General features: G+C 40.0%; 1 protein-coding gene across 1 annotated transcript in view; it reads left to right on the top strand.

Annotated features, from left to right (window-relative positions):
• Positions 1 to 14,783, top strand: part of mrpl37 (mitochondrial ribosomal protein L37) — a 33,987-nt gene extending 19,204 nt beyond the window's left edge. The window contains exons 3-7 of the mRNA XM_041208379.1: positions 90 to 205; positions 6,609 to 6,794; positions 7,126 to 7,280; positions 13,334 to 13,537; positions 14,461 to 14,783. Of these exons, the coding sequence (XP_041064313.1) occupies positions 90 to 205; positions 6,609 to 6,794; positions 7,126 to 7,280; positions 13,334 to 13,537; positions 14,461 to 14,538 (739 nt within the window). The 3' untranslated portion in view covers positions 14,539 to 14,783. The remainder of the gene's footprint in view (positions 1 to 89; positions 206 to 6,608; positions 6,795 to 7,125; positions 7,281 to 13,333; positions 13,538 to 14,460) is intronic.
• The last annotated feature ends 1,481 nt before the right edge of the window (positions 14,784 to 16,264 follow it).

Genomic DNA, 16,264 nt, shown 5'->3' with positions numbered 1-16,264 from the left:
TACCACCGCACCTGCTACTAACAGTAACAAAATGAAGGGTAAGAAAAAAAGACAGTTTCTTTGTTAACTTTTTTGGTGTTTTTTTTCAGCCCTGTGCTATTGCAGGACCTCTTACACTTATGCGGGATCCTGCAACCTCGATTTCCCACACTTGGAAACAGGATGCTGGCAGAAAATTACCGTGTGGCAGCAATATGGGAGAGAGGTTAGTCAGTATGACTTCTGTTCAAGTAGTAATATGTAAAAATGTCTTTGCCCGTTTTCTTTTTCTGGTAATGCCCATGAGCAATCTAAAAGTTTTCACCCAAATGTAATGCTCATTGGCTTCATTTAGGAACACAGGATTCTATCAAAAATACGGCTTTGCCCATTCATGGCAACTGACAACAATATATAAGCACAGAAGGCTATTTAGCCTGTCATGCCCTTTGAATGATCTGACAATTTAGTCCTATAAACCTGCAACCTAGTCCTTTTACAGGTACATGTCCAACTGCCATTTGAAGAGCCAACGGAATCTGCTTCACCTACTCTTTCCTGTTGTGTGTACCACATCCTAATAACACTATACGTGGAAAACCATTCCTCCTCATTTCCCTTCTAGTCTTTTTGCCAATTATTGAAATCTATGACTTCTGGTTATTTTCTCCCCACTTGGTCAAACAAAACCCCTCATTATTTTGTATACCTTATTTTAAGTATCAGCTATGGCTCAGTTGGTAGCGCTCTTGTCTTTAGCTTCCAGATTCAAGTCCAGGCCTTGAGCACAAAAAAATCAAGGCTGACACTCCAGTGCAGTACTGAGGGAGCGCTGCACTTTGAGGTGCCACGTTTTGGGTGAAACGTTAAACTAAGGCCCCATCTGCCTGCTTAGATGGAAGTGAAATATTCCATGGTAGTATCTTTTAAAAGAGGGGGGAAATTATCCCGTCTCCTGGCCAACGTTTATCCCTCAATCGACACCACAAAAACAGATTATGTGGTCATTATCACATAGCTGTTTATGGGAGCTTGCTGTGTGTAAATTAAAACAGTGACTGCATTTCAAAAAAAGACTCTTAATTGACTGTAGAGTGAGGCGTCTGTGGTCATGAAAAGCGCTATGTAGATACATGTCTTTATTTTACTCTATTAGGTTACCCCTTAACCTTCCCTACTCGAAAGAGAACAATTTGTTTTTCCAATCTTCTCCAATCTCTCCAAATAACCAAAGTTCTTCATCTCTGGTTTCCTCCTGGTAACCTGCTCTGTATTCTTAAGGCCTTGACATCCTTCCTAAAGTATGGTACCCAGAATAGTGTACACTATTCCAGCTGAGGCTTAACAAGTGACTAGTGATATTTATAAAGTCATGTTCCATAAGGTTTCTTAATAGCCCTGACAACTTGCCCTGCCACAAATACATTTAACAAATATATGACAACAGTACTTGTACTTCAAAAGTATTACAGGGATGCACCAAAAAATTTAAGTAAATACAAGTTGATTTTCCAATAAGATTAATGTGCTAACTAATGAATTTGTGCTTAATATAATTTATTATATTAATGCTTTGAAGTAAAACCAAAAATTACCAATGAATCCCTCAGGAAAAGTTGGTTTTGAATTGCATATTCCTTTGTAGTTCTCATAGTTACTTAAAAACAATTACATAGAAACTAGGAGCAGGAGTAGGCCATTCGGCCCTTCGAGCCTGCTCCGCCATTCATTATGATCATGGCTGATCATCCAACTCAATAGCCTGTTCACGCCTTCTCCCCATACCCTTTGATCCCTTTCGCCCCAAGAGCTATATCTAACTCCTTCTTGAAAGCATACAATGTTTTGGTCTCAACTACTTTCTGTGGTAACAAATTCCACAGGCTCACCACTCTCTGGGTGAAGAAATTTCCCCTTATCTCAGTCCTAAATGGTCTACCCCCTATCCTCAGACTGTGACCCCTGGTTCTAGACTCCCCCACCATCGGGAACATCCTTCCTGAATCTACCCTGTCTAGTCCTGTTAGAATTTTATAGGTTTCTATGAGATTCCCCCCTCATTCTTCTGAACTCCAGTGAATATAATCCTAATTAACTCAATCTCTCCTCATTTGTCAGTCCTGCCATCCCAGGAATCAATTGAGTAAACCTTTGCTGCACTCCCTGTATAGCAAGTACATCCTTCCTCAGATAAGGAGACCAAAACTGCGCACAACATTCCAGGTGTCGTCTCACCAAGGCCCTGTACAATTGCAGCAAGACATCCCTGTTCCTGTACTTGAATCCTCTGGCTATGAAGGCTTTCTTTATTGCCTGCTGCACCTGCTTGCTTACCTTCAGTACTGGTGTGCAAGGAGACCCAGGTCTCGTTGCACATTCCCCTCTCTCAATTTACAGCCATTCAAATAATTATCTGCCTTCCTGTTTTTGCTACCAAAATGGATAACCTCACATTTATCCACATTATACTGCATCTGCCATGCATTTGCCCACTCACTCAGCTTGTCCAAATCATACTGAAGCACCTCTGCATCCTCCGCACAGCTCACCCTCCCGCCCAGCTTTGTGTCATCTGCAAATTTGGAGATATTACATTTAATTCCCTCATCTAAATCATTAATATATGTTGTGAATAACTGGGGTCCCAGCACCGATCCCTGTGGTACCCCACTAGTCACAGCCTGCCATTTGGAAAAGGACCCATTTATTCCTACTCTTTGTTTCCTGTCTGCCAACCAGTTTTCTATCCATCTCAATACACTACCCCCAATCCCATGCACTTTAATTTTACACGCCAATCTCTTATGTGGGACTTTGTCGAAAGCCTTCTGAAAGTCCAAATAAACCACATCCACTGGCTCCCCCTCATCAACTCTACTAGTTACATACTCGAAAAATTTCAGCAGATTTGTTAAGCATGATTTCCCTTTCATAAATCCATGCTGACTCTGTCCGTTTCTGCCACTGTTTTCCACATGCTTAGCTATTAAATCTTTTATAATGGACTCTAGAATTTTCCCCACTACCGATGTCAGACTGACTGGTCTATAATTCCCTGTTTTCTCTCTGCCTCCCTTTTTAAACAGTGGGGTTACATTAGCTACCCTCCAATCTGTAGGAACTGTTCCAGAGTCTATAGAGTCTCAGAAGATGACCACCAATGCATCCACTAGGGCCACTTCTTTAAGTACTCTGGGATGTCGATTATCAGGCCCCAGAGATTTATCGGCCTTCAATCCCATCAATTTGCCCAGCACCATTTCCCTACTAATACTGATTTCTTTCAGTTCCTCCCTCTCACTAAACCCTGTGTTCCCCAACATTTCTAGTATGTTATTAGTGTCCTCCTTTGTGAAAACAGAACCAAAGTATGTATTTAGTTGGTCAGCCATTTCTTTGTTCCCCATTACAAATTCCCCTGTTTCTGACTGTAAGGGACCTACATTTGTCTTCAGCAATCTTTTTCTCTTCACACACCTATAGAAACTTTTACAGTCAGCTTTTATGTTCCCTATAAGCTTACTCTTGTACTCTATTTTCCCCTTCTTAATCAATCCCTTGATCCTCCTTTGCTGAATTCTAAACTGCTCCCAATCCTCAGGTCTGTTGTTTTTTCTGGCCAATTTGTATGCCTCTTCCTTGCATCTAATACCATATCTAATTTCTCTTGTAAGCCATGGTTTGGCCACCTTTCCTGTTTTACTTTCGCGCCAGACAGAAATAAACAATTGTTGCAGTTCACCCATGCACTCATTGAGTGTTTGCCATTGCCTATCCACCGTCATCCCTTTGAGTAACGTTTTCCAATCCATCATAGCCAACTCGCACCTCATACCATCATAGTTTCCTTTATTAAGATTCAGGACCCAAGTCTCAGAATCAACTACGTCACTCTCCATCTTGATGAAGAATTCTATCATATTATGGTCACTCATCCCCAAGGGGCCTTGCACAACTAGATTGCCAATTATTCCTTTCTCATTACACAATACCCAGTCGAGGATAGCCTGTTGTCTCGTTGGTTCCTCAATGAATTGGTCCAGAAAAACATCCCATATACACTCCAGGAATTCCTCCTCTACGGTATTGTTACTAATTTGATTTGCCCAATCTATATGCAGATTAAAGTCACCCATAATTACATACGTTCCTTTATTACATGTGTCTCTAATTTCCTGTTTAATGCCATTCCCAACATCACCACGACAGTTTGGGGTCTATATACAACCCCCACTAACGTTTTTTGCCCCTCAGTGTTTCTCAGCTCTACCCATACAGATTCCATATCGTTGGAGCTAATATCTTTCCTCACTATTGCGTTAATTTCCTCTTTAACCAGCAATACGACTCCACCGCCTTTTCCTTTTTGTCTGTCCTTCCTAAATACTGAATACCCCTGGATGTTCAGTTCCCATCCCTGGTCTCCCTGCAGCCATGTCTCTGTAATCCCAACTATATCATACCTGTTTTACATCTACTTGCGCGGTTAATTCATCCATTTTATTGTGAATGCTCCTCACGTTAAGACACAAAGCCTTAACACTTGTCTTTTTAACATTACTTGTCCTGTTCCCACTATTTTTCACTGAGGCCTTGTTTGATTCTTGCCCTTGATTTCTCTGACTATCACTTTGCTTATTCCTCTTTCTATCTTTTGTTCTTGTCTTTGATTCCCCTTCCTCTGACTCCTTGCAAAGGTTCCCATCCCCCTGACATTTTAGTTTAAACCCTCCCCAACAACTCTAGCAAATACTCCCCCTAGGACATCAGTCCCGGTCCTGCCCAGGTGTAACCCGTCCAGTTTGTACTGGTCCCACCTTCCCCAGAACTGGTCCCAATGCCCCAGGAATCTGAAACCCTCCCCTTCACACCATCTCTTCAGCCATGTATTCATCCGATATATTCTGCTATTTCTACTCTGACTGGCACGTGGCACTGGTAGTAATCCTGAGATCACTACCTTTGAGGTCCTACTTTGCAACTTACTTCCTAAATCCCTATATTCTACTTTTAGGACCTCTTCCCTTTTTTTACCTATGTCGTTTGTCCCAGTGTGTACCACGACCACTGGCTGTTCACCCTCCCCCTTCAAAATGTCCTCTAGCCGCTCTGTGACATCCTTGACCCTAGCACCAGGGAGGCAACATACCATCCTGGAGTCTCATTTGCGGCCATAGAAAAGCCTATCTATTCCCCTTACAATTGAATCCCCTATATCTATTGCATTCTCACACTTTTTACTCCTCCCTTGTGCAGCAGAGCCAACCACGGTACAACAAATTTGGCTATTGCTGCTTTCTCCTGAGAGGCCATTCCCCCCCCAACAGTATCCAAAGCGGTATATTTGTTTTGCAGGGGACTGCTTGCCTAGTCCTCTTGCTTTGCCTGATGGTCACCCATTCCCTTCCTGCCTGTGGATTCTTAGCCTGCGGTATGACCACCTCTCTATACATGCTATCCATGATACTCTCCGCCTCGCGGATGCTCCACATTGTCCCCAGCCACTGCTCCAGCTCCAAAACCCGGGCGTTCAAGAACTGCAGCTGGAGACACTGCCTGTCCCAGAGTCGTCCTCTCGCTCTCCCCTCAGGTAGATCAGGTAATAGGAAAGCTTATATTTCCTGCTCGGGTTTCTTGATTATGATCAACATATGTCATCGGTTAATATAACAGGGTACCAGGAAAAACCAGCTAATGATAATTAATCAAATATTATTATTTTATACATTTTATGTAAAAAGAAACTGAACCAGAAACTGAGAACTCAATACCTAGATTTGAGTATGTAAAATAATAATTTATTGACAATCGGATATATATTTGAAAAATAAAATTTGAGGGCTATGGGGCAAGATATGGGGCCTTGGAACTAATTGGACAGTTCTTTCACAAGAGTCAACACAGGCATGATAGCTCCAGTCGCTGCTTCCTGTCCTGTTTGATCCTGTGTGTTTTTTAATAATTTGAGCAAGAAGCATTCAATACATTTACTGTATCAAAGTAATGAATGCAGATGCCCTTAGGCTAGCTCAGTTGACAGATACATTTTCTAATGTGGAGTTGAACCATACCGCCAAGAAAGTCCAGGTTTGAACACCTGTCTGTGTTGAGTTAGCTGATTCGATCATAATCAGGCAGACATTTTATTAGTCATAGCACAGTTGAAAAACACCCTTCAACTATAATTAGAATTTAAAAGTAAATAGGTGGCTGGACTTCATGAGAGCTGAAGCTAACATTTTGGAAGGATTTATACTTAAAATTTTATCTCTTCAGATGTTGATTTGCCAGCTGTTGATTTTCCATATGATTCAAATTTTGAAAACTTGACATTTTTACTAGTTAACCTGGACTTCTACAAGAAAATGTATATGTGATTAATAGGGATAGGATTACATTTGACTACGATGTCTCGGACAATCAAATGACATGTATCAATTTGCACAGTTGACACATATGTACGGTGCCTAAAGATGGCTAGCATCTATGAAGCTGCATCAGCAAACAGTCAGCACCCTCAGGAAATTGACATAGATGAGGGAAAATTATAGGGCAGCTGACAGAACTTGAGCTACAGTCCTACACAATAGTTAGTTCCCTGTTTAATGAATATTTTATTTTCTTTGCAGAGTCTGACATATTCCGGGTTTGCGGTTTAAATGGAATCCTCTTGAGTAGTAAGCAGCCTTTACCAGCAGTAGCAGGAAAAGAGGAGATATTAAGCACTGAAAGTCATGCCCTCCCAACCTTCTATCCCATCTCTCCCAACATTGACCTGCAGCCTACACTTGTCTATAAAGAATGCAATGACACAGGTGGGTTTTTGATACTGCAGTCTATTTAATGTGGCTTAGCACTCATGTTTGGAGTTGAATTAGCAAAATGTTGAGCACACTGTCTTTGTTTTTGCTGTTAATGGGATTATGAAGGGGCTGAAGGAAGGAAAGAAACTACTGAAATGGCGTAAGTGTAATCCAAGAATTTATTTTGACAGTTCAGTTTAATGGAATGCTATTTATGACATGTATTTTGGGACATCAAGTCTTCACAAGTCAATGGGATTTATCTACAGTATTCTTTTTGTAGTTAACACACTTTCTGTAATATTCTCATCCATTTACAATTATTTTAATTGTGTCAATACAGGTTTCCGTGATGGGTACCCTTTTCCTTATGCGCACACGCTGTATATTGCAGAATCCTCTGTTAATATGACAAGGTTCAAACCAGAACCACTGAGGGCCAAGATGATCATGTTCACATTTGCAAATGCTCTTGCAAGGGCCAAGCTTCTGTATGGTGTAAGTGTCGCTGCCTCTGGTACACATATTGCAATGTGCATGTGTTGAAGTAGAAATTCCATTTACTTTAGACTTAATGTGTTTGTAGTTAAATGTGCTTGAATTTAGGAGTGCACTCAGCTTTAACTCAATAATTATGGTATGAGACAATGATGGATTTTGTTGCATCTTTCATTTGGGGTGTGAAAAAATCAGAAAGGAAAAAGATAGAGGAGCAGATTTGCAAAGAAATTAGGGAGGTGCAAGAACCATAGAGTGGTGATAGTGGGAGACTTTAACTATCCTAATATTAACTGAAGGGTGATTGTGTTAAAGACAGAGAAAGGGGGACATTTCTGAAATGTTTTCAGGAGAATTTTTTTCAATCAATATGTTTCCTGCCCAATGAGGAAGGAGGCATTGCTGGATCTTGCCCTGGAGAATGAAGTGGGTGGAGTAGAGAATGTCACAGTTAGGAAGCAACTCAGGTGGTAATCATAACATTGTAAGATTAGTTATGGAGAAAGACGAGGAGCAAACTAGAATAAAAATACTTAACTGGAGGAGGGCTAATTTCAGTGAATTGAGAAGGGATCTGGCCCAGCTAAATTAGAATCAAAGACTGGGAAGCAGAAATGTAATTGAGCAATGGACTGCCTTTAAAGAAATGGTTCAGGTGCAGTCTAGGTACACTCCCACAAGGGGGAAAGGGAGGGCAATCAAAGCTTCCTTGGTGATAAAGGAGTTAGTCAAATGAAGCAGAAAAAGGAGACTTATGACAGGTGTCATCTTAATAATACAAGGGAGAAGGCTGAATATAAAAAGTACAGAGGAGAATTGAGAAAGGAAAGAGTGCATGAGAATAATGTGACAACGAATGTAAAAGGCAATCCAAAGGTCTTATATAGGCATGTTAATAGTAAAACGATTGTTGGGAGCAGCTTGTTCAAAAAAGGGGAGAAGGATAAACCTGGCAATTACAGGCCAGACAGTTTAAGGTCAGTGGTGGGAAACTTTTAGAAACAATAATCTAGAAGAACATTAACAGCCACTAGGATAAGCATGGACTAAAAGGAGAGCCATTATAGATTTGTTAAGGACAGGTGGCATTTGAATTTTTTTATGAGGTAATTGAGAGGTTGGATGAGGGCATTGCAGTTGATGATTTATATATTGATTTCCAATGGGATATAACTGGCAGTGGAAGCACAATTAGCTAAAAGATAGGAAAGTGTTGTGTTAATGGCTTTTTTCCAGAGCGGAGGGAACGATACAGTTCCAAGGTTTAGTACTAGGACTACTGCTGTTTTTGATATGCAGTAATGAGTTGGACTTGGGTGCAGGGGCACAATTTTAAAATTTGCAGGTATTACAAAAATTGGAAGTGTAGTAAACAGTAAGGAAGATGGCATTAGACTTCAAGAGGCCATAAACAGGCTAATCGAATGGATGGGCAGTTAAAATTCAACATAGAAAAATGTGAGGTTCTACATTTTGGTAGGATGATGAGAGATAGACAATACAAACTAAATGGTCCAATTTTAAAGGCAGGATGCAAGAACAGAGACCTGGGGGTGTTTGTGCATAAATCTTTGAAAGTGATAGAACAGGTTAATAAAGCATATGAGATTCTGGCCTTCATAAATAGAATCATAGAATACAAAAGCCAGGAAGATATATTAAAAAAAGAAAGACTTGAGTTTAAAAAGCACCTTTCATGACCACTGGACATCTCAAAGCACTTTACAGCAATTAAGTACTTTTTGAAGTGTAGTCACTGTTGTAATGTAGGAAATGCAACAGTCAATTTGCACATAGCAAGCTCTCACAAGCAGCAATGTTTTGAAGACCAGATAATCTGCTTTTCTGATGATGATTACCTATATAAAATTCGAGTTCAGCTCCAGCTAGAATATTTGATGTTCAATTCTGGACACTAAACTTAGGAAGAATGTGAAGGCTTTGGAGAGAAGTACAGAAGAGATTTTTTCAGGGAGGTTCCAGGGATGAGAGATTACTGTTATTTAGACAGAGTGGAGAAACTAGGGTTTTTCTCCTTAGAACTGAGAAGGATTTGAGGAGATTTGATTGAAGTGTTTAAATTCAAAGCATTTGTATAGAGTAAACAAAGAGAAACTGTTCCCAATGGCTTAATGATTGATAACCTTAAGACACAGATTTAAAATGATTGACAAAAGAATGACATGAGAAAAAAACTTCAATGCAATAAGTGATTAGGATTTGGAATGCACCGCCTGATATGGTCTGGTGGTGGCAACCATCTGTCTCATAAGTTGACTGTTTGCACTTGGTGGTCAACTTTTTGTTAAGCATCTTCAGGTATGGCTCAGGAACCTCCAGACTGGCCTGGCAGTCTCTGACACATTTGCTGCAGAGGAACACAGTGGGCTGAGAGGTTCGCAATTTGTTGGTCTATATTTTCCAAGGGCTCTGTTCTCGGCCAGCGGAGTTTTTCGTTTCTGCTCGCCTCTTCCAATGCAGCTCCAAACAGTCAGCCTCCAGAGGTCACGGCCATCAGCTACTCTCTCCCAGTTGTTAGTGTCAATGTATGCCATCTTCATATCTCACTTGCAGGTGTCCTTGTAGTGCAGGTATGGACACCCAACAGGTCGTGTCCCAGTGGCCAGTTTACTACACCAAAGATTTTTGGGTAAATGGCCAAATTATATATTGATGAATGTGGCACAAAACTCATTGGCTTGGTAGTGAGTGTTCGCTAATGAAATTAGCACGCTCCAGAACCTCTGAGTCAGTGACCTTGTCCTGCCAAGAGATGCCGATGATAGTCTGAGACACTGAAGGTGAAAACTGTTCAGCCTTTTCTCCTGTCTAGCATATATTGTCCAGGTTTCACCACTGTCCAGGAGTGCACTGAGGATGCAGGCTTCATAGACTCAGTTTGGTGTTCTCAGTCGGGTTGCTGTTGTTCCACATTCTCTTTCTCAGCTTGGACATAACTGTAGCTTTTGCGATTTCAGCATCAAGTTGCAGATTGCGGGTGGTTATGGAGCCTAGCTATCTGAAGCTACCAACAAACCCCCAGTGTCAGTGTCACATTGTCAAAGCTGATAGATGGCAAGATCCTGGACCATAACATTTGTCTTCCTGATGCTGATGGTCAAACCAAACTCTTAACAGGCCTGAGTCTGTCCATTTGCTGCTGAAGTGTTCTTTGATATGCAATGCTAGTGCGGCTCTCAGCAAGCGTGGTCTCTTGCAGGATAGCTATGTCAATGTTGTCCTATGAAGTTCCATGTTGATTACAGCTGTCTTGTGCATCTTACTGACCAGTTGCAAGTCATCTGTCAATCCCACGCACATGGTCATGATGTTCTAGCTTGCCAGTCGAAGAGTTGACACCTTTTCTTTTGTTTGCCTGGTGCAATAGATTCCATCCACTTATTGAGCGGTGACCTTAAGCTCCAAAGACCCATTGAAAAAGATGGACTATGGCAGGCCAGCACCTTACCAGTTGGAGGCTGCCCTACTTGAGGTGGGTGCTGGCTGACTTTGACACATTGCTGCTAGCCAGCAGTGTAGGCTGAAAATGAAAAGCAAGCCACAAAAAAGCAGAAAGCATGTTAACACTTACATTTGAAGTTTATAAGATAGTTATGTTTTGGAAACCTAAGGTAAAATGATGGGGTCATGTAACCTGTTCTGAAGTCTGCCTGACAGCAAGCCTGAGTGGTTTGTTTTTTGGAGATTAAACAGGGCACAGATTGTTCCGCTGGGAAGATGCAGCAAGGTATTTACTCTTGGAGACATGGCAGCAGCGAGTCCACTAACATTGGTAGACTGCGAGTCTCCATAGTCCGAGAAAATTGTTGAGAATGTCAGGTTCTAAACGGCTGTTCTTTAACCTGTCCATTTAGTTCCAAGATAAAAAAATATTGGCCTCTGAATGATAATTAATCAGCATCTCTACCTGGATACAAGGCTCATGTGATTCACATTGCCATGGTGTTGGACTTTGAGATGAGAAGGGTACATTGTGCTATTGGATTGCAGGCTTTTCTAAAATATCACTGAATATCACAGACAGGTTGGTCTGTCGGGATCTGGGGGAGAGAGAGAGTAGCAAGAGCCCAAAAGTCCCTATGGTTCACAGCGGTGGAATGCGTGTGGAAGCTTGGGCTCAGCTTCAAAAGACCAAATTTGTGAGGAGTTAAAATAAAGCTGGTAGAGGTGTCTAACTTGTGCCAGAGGGAGGATCTCCAGTAATACTTTCACTGTGAAGGACAGTTCTGAGGTTAAAAGTTACCAGACTGAGAAAGGAAAGAACAGAAGTAAAGCCTCGAGCTAAGAATCGTTTCAGAGTGATTCTGGGTGAGTTGAATGTCTACTTAAAGGACAATGTAACATATACCCGATGGTGGGTTTTTACGGTTGTGCTAAAATTAAGGGAGTATTCCGTTCTGTAGTTTAAAGTATAAGTTGCCCATAAAAATAGTGTTTAGTCAATGTTGCTTTTAGTCTATTACAGTAAACATCTTAAAATGTGAAATCTTGATGTCATTCTTTCAGCTATTAAGTGGAAGTTTGAATTTCTTATAAAAGTTGTCTCCATGGGGATCGTAACGTAACGCTCTTTACCCACACACTAGACACATCATATTGACCTGTTGGACACACCTATTGATAGATAATGATTAAATAGTAGCCGACAAAAGAGCATTGGATAAATACTTGGAGAAAAAATTACAAGGATATGGGAAAACATCAGGAGAATGGAAATAACTGGATTGTTCCTTGAAAGAGCCAGTGCAGATTTGATGGGCTGAATGGCTTTTTGTGCTGTATTATTCCATGATTTATCCCTCAGCATTCCGGGCATCTACTAACAAATGGTTGCTGAAGCGACCATTTATTAGATGGATAAAGAAGAAAGTCCCATGGGGCCAAAAAGAAAATTGGAATTTCCCAAAACCACAAGCTAAACCTATCCTTAAAGGATTTTAGTGTACTGAACAGCTAAAGGATTATATATAATTATGTTCAGTTGTTTATAGTGTGTTACAAAAGTATAATAATTTTCATAATATTTTTCTGGTTTGTTGTAAAGTAGGTTTATGGGTGTGAGTGCAGATAGTCCTGTCTGTGTGATTTAATTACATTTGGAGTCAGGTAGACTGCAAGCTTGAAATTATAAAAAAAAAAGTTAGGTGTAGAATTGTACTTGAAATGCTAATGAGTAAACATGGATGCTATCTTAGCATGCAAGGTGTGAAGGGATTGTTTGGATTTCAAAATGATGTTAGTCTGTTTACAACTAGCCAGATAAGCAAGACTAAGGAGTGTGTTTATTTTTCCCAAAGGTTACTGACACTATTGGCAACATTAAAGTTTTATATTATGGGAAAGGGATAGTTCCAAAGATATATGGAACAATGGAATTTACATATTAGAGAGAGAAACATATATAAAGGAAATGAAAGGCTATGTTGGGGGCCATGTAAGATCTAACAGGAGTGTGTGAAACAGCCTTGAAGAAGCCTCCAGCCATTTATGCTTAAGTTTGTTGTGTCCAGTAACTAAACTTGGAGCAAACCATTTGGAATTCCATTGTCAAGTGGGTACTGTGTTAACTTTTTTTTTATCTAAAATCTATTTTCCTTAAAGGGGGTGTGTAACTGGGAAGTCAGGCTAATTAGGAATTTTAGGATTTGTTATAGTATTAAGTAATTGCAGTCTTATGTATGTGCTTGAAATCTTTTATTTTGTTAAATATTTTAATTCAATTTTAAAAATCTCTAAAGGTCTTAGTGGACTCATTACTTCTGAATTCAGTGCACACATCTTCTCGTAGTAAATACAAATTGCAAAACCGTTGTGATGGTGTGGCCAATTTTCCCTTGTGGATTTGGTCCATCTGGCGCACATCGTCTGCCACGTGTGGTACAGGGAACTTTGAATCTAATATCTGGCTTCTCTCTTCATGTAATTGAAAACAGCTGAAACAATTTAGAATCTTGTTTATTGTTTTGATTGTCTTGCAGCAGCTGAGGAGAACTGATTTTAGATGAACTTGCTTACTTTTTTCTATTTCACAGGAAGAGCCAAAGGAATTGGATAATCCTATCACAGTGCAATGCATTGCCACAAATGGAAGAATGTTCCAATTTCTGGTGTTGCAGCTAAATACCACAGATCTACAATCAAATGATGGTGTGAAAAACCTAATTTGGTTAGATAAAGATCAGCTACTGTATGACTATGCAAAGTGCCGTCCATCAATCAGAAAGAAAATAGTCCAGGTGAGTACAGTTGGGGAAGTGATCCTTAAGAACATGCATCAGCAGTGGCGAGACATTTTTTGTATCAGTGGTTCCTTGCTGGCATGCTGACATCTGCAGTTTTCCATTACCTCATCAAAGTGAACTGTCTTCCTTTGAGGCTGTTCAGTGAAGGTCAACAGATGAGTTCCTATGTGGAGGCATCACCATCCTCACACATATTACAGCATTACCTGCTGAATAGCAACCCAGAGTAGGGTTATTGGCTGAGTTTGATTAAGTTTTCTTGTCTCGCTCTTTCTCCTTTCCTCCCATTGTTATCACACCCACAATGACTGAGATCAACCAAGATCAGGAATGAACTGGGCAATTAAGATCAGATTTAATGGTCCAATAAGTAAGGACCTTGCTGTAAGCAAGCCTTTTCATGGTTAGCATCGTGTTGTGCAGCAGATAGGCCCCACAATAAGTTAATTGGATTCTTTTAACATATTGGTTATGATATCTCCAGAAATGTTTATGCATTCACAGGATGTGGGCTTCAGTGGCAAGGTCAGTATTGATTACCCATCCCTAATTGCCCTTGAGAGGGTGATAGGGAACTGTCATCTTGAATACAACTGAGTGGCGTGCTAGACTATTCAGAGGACAGTTGAGAGTCAACCACATTGCTGTAGGCCTGAGGTCACATGTAGGGGTAAAGTTAGCAGATAAAACCGGAGATTTTTTTTTTTAAAACAACAATCTTGTAGTTTTATGATCAACATTACTTCTACCAGCATTTTATTTCAGATTTATTTAATTAGTTGAATTTAAATTCCCTGGCTTTAAAGTCAGAATTACGAGTCCACCAACAAAACCACTATGTGTCCATACCCCTAGTGTAATTTTAAAAGAGACTTGTATCTGCTTGTGTTCAGAGATTGATGGTTTCTTTTCCCTAGGTTCCTGCTGGACTGTCTGGATATTGTCCAGAGACATTCAGTAAGTTCCTTGCCATGTACTTGCACGGAGCTGTATAAAATCATATGGAAAACAGATCAGTGCTATCATGAAGAACTGTAACTTACCTGGAAATGTCAAGGAAACGAAGGATCTAAGTTGGATACCAGCAGAAATACACTGTAAACTGATTTGAGGTATAAACAGTGTAACCATATACAATGTTACTTAGACTTTTATGAAGACTAGAACTGAGAGATAAATGAATTATGTTGGAATTATTTATGTGAATAATGCTACTTTAATAAAAATATTTTTTTCACAACCCATTTAATGTTTATCTGTATCATAATGCCCCATTTCAGCCAAAGAAAGCATCTGTACTACAGAAACAATGCACTTTGCGAGTGTCAAAATTAACATATTCCTTTTTAAAAGTAAAAGTCCATCCATTAAGTTGTGGGGGAAAAAACTCCAGGCCCTTGTATAATGTCACATATCCATAATAAAATTCATAATAGGCATGAGAACGGCTAAAAGAGCAGTATTATATACTTGAGAATTAGATCAGCTAGAAAGGGTAGACCTTATGTATGCAAAGCCAAGGAGATTAGTAACACTTAGCATAAAGGACTGAAAACAACAGCAGTACAGAGTGAAGAAGATGTTTTATTAACAAACCCTGATGAAATAAAAATATGGAAGGTGTATATTGAAGAACCAAATGCAAGAGAAATAAAATCTGAAATGATTAAGCTAAAAAGAGGAGACCAGAAATGCTAAAGAGTGAGATAAGAGCAGCAATAATCAAGATGAAAAGTGGCTGAAATAGATTAAATACCTGCACTGTTGATTTAGAACATGGGAAAGAATGTAACAATTGTGTTTATTAAGCTGTACAAAGATATTTACTTATCAGGAGAATAGCCAGAGAACTCCATGCAGACTATAATGATCACCTTAAGAAAGAAGCCAAAGGTATGCCAGTGTTCTGACTTATGTACAATTAGTCTGATTTCCATATATTGTAGATTTCGGGTGGGAAGGTGCAGAGCTACATCAGAGAAGGCCAGTTTGAATTCCAGGGATGACGAGCGACTGGAGATGCAATCAGCATTATAAAGTTAATGAGTGAATGCAGTTTAGAGCTTGGACAGGAAGTTCTTTTATTTTGTAGATTTTGAGAAAGCATTCAATTGGGATGCCTGTATTAAGTTCTTGACAGTGCTGAAATATATTGGAGCAGGCTGGTGAGATAGATACTCATAAGAAATCTGTAAATGGGACCAACAGCAAGTGAAAGTAGCCAACAGGGAGTCAGAACCATCTTAAATTGGAATAGGAGCTCAACCAGTCCTTTTTCAATTTCTATGCAGAAGCAATGATTAAAGAAGTGTTTGCAGATACAGAATATGGTGTTGAGATTGGGATGGGGCATATGATTACAGATTTGCAGATGACAAAACACTTGTAATCCTCCTCCTGTGCTTTCTACAAGAACTAGAAGACAGACTAGTAACAGCAGACATGAACTTGGGAATGAAAGTGAGCATCGGCAAAACCATAGTGATGCATATCTCAAAATTACCAAGAAATATTCATAGAAGGAAAGGAACTAGAACAAGATGCAAGAATGCCAACATTTGGGAAACAAAACATCTGCGGACTGAAGCTACAATAAAGAAATAAGAACAAGGATGGTAATGGGAAAGGCTGCATTTAGTAAGGGACAACAGTTGCTAACTAGAAATGCAACCCATGACGTGACTTGTAAAGAGCTTGATTTGGAGTGCCAGGCTTTGTATG

Source organism: Carcharodon carcharias, chromosome 16, assembly GCF_017639515.1.
Source record: "Carcharodon carcharias isolate sCarCar2 chromosome 16, sCarCar2.pri, whole genome shotgun sequence".
NCBI lineage: Eukaryota > Metazoa > Chordata > Chondrichthyes > Lamniformes > Lamnidae > Carcharodon > Carcharodon carcharias.
Note: the sequence above shows the minus strand (reverse complement) of the source record. Positions and strands in the feature narration are given on the sequence as shown.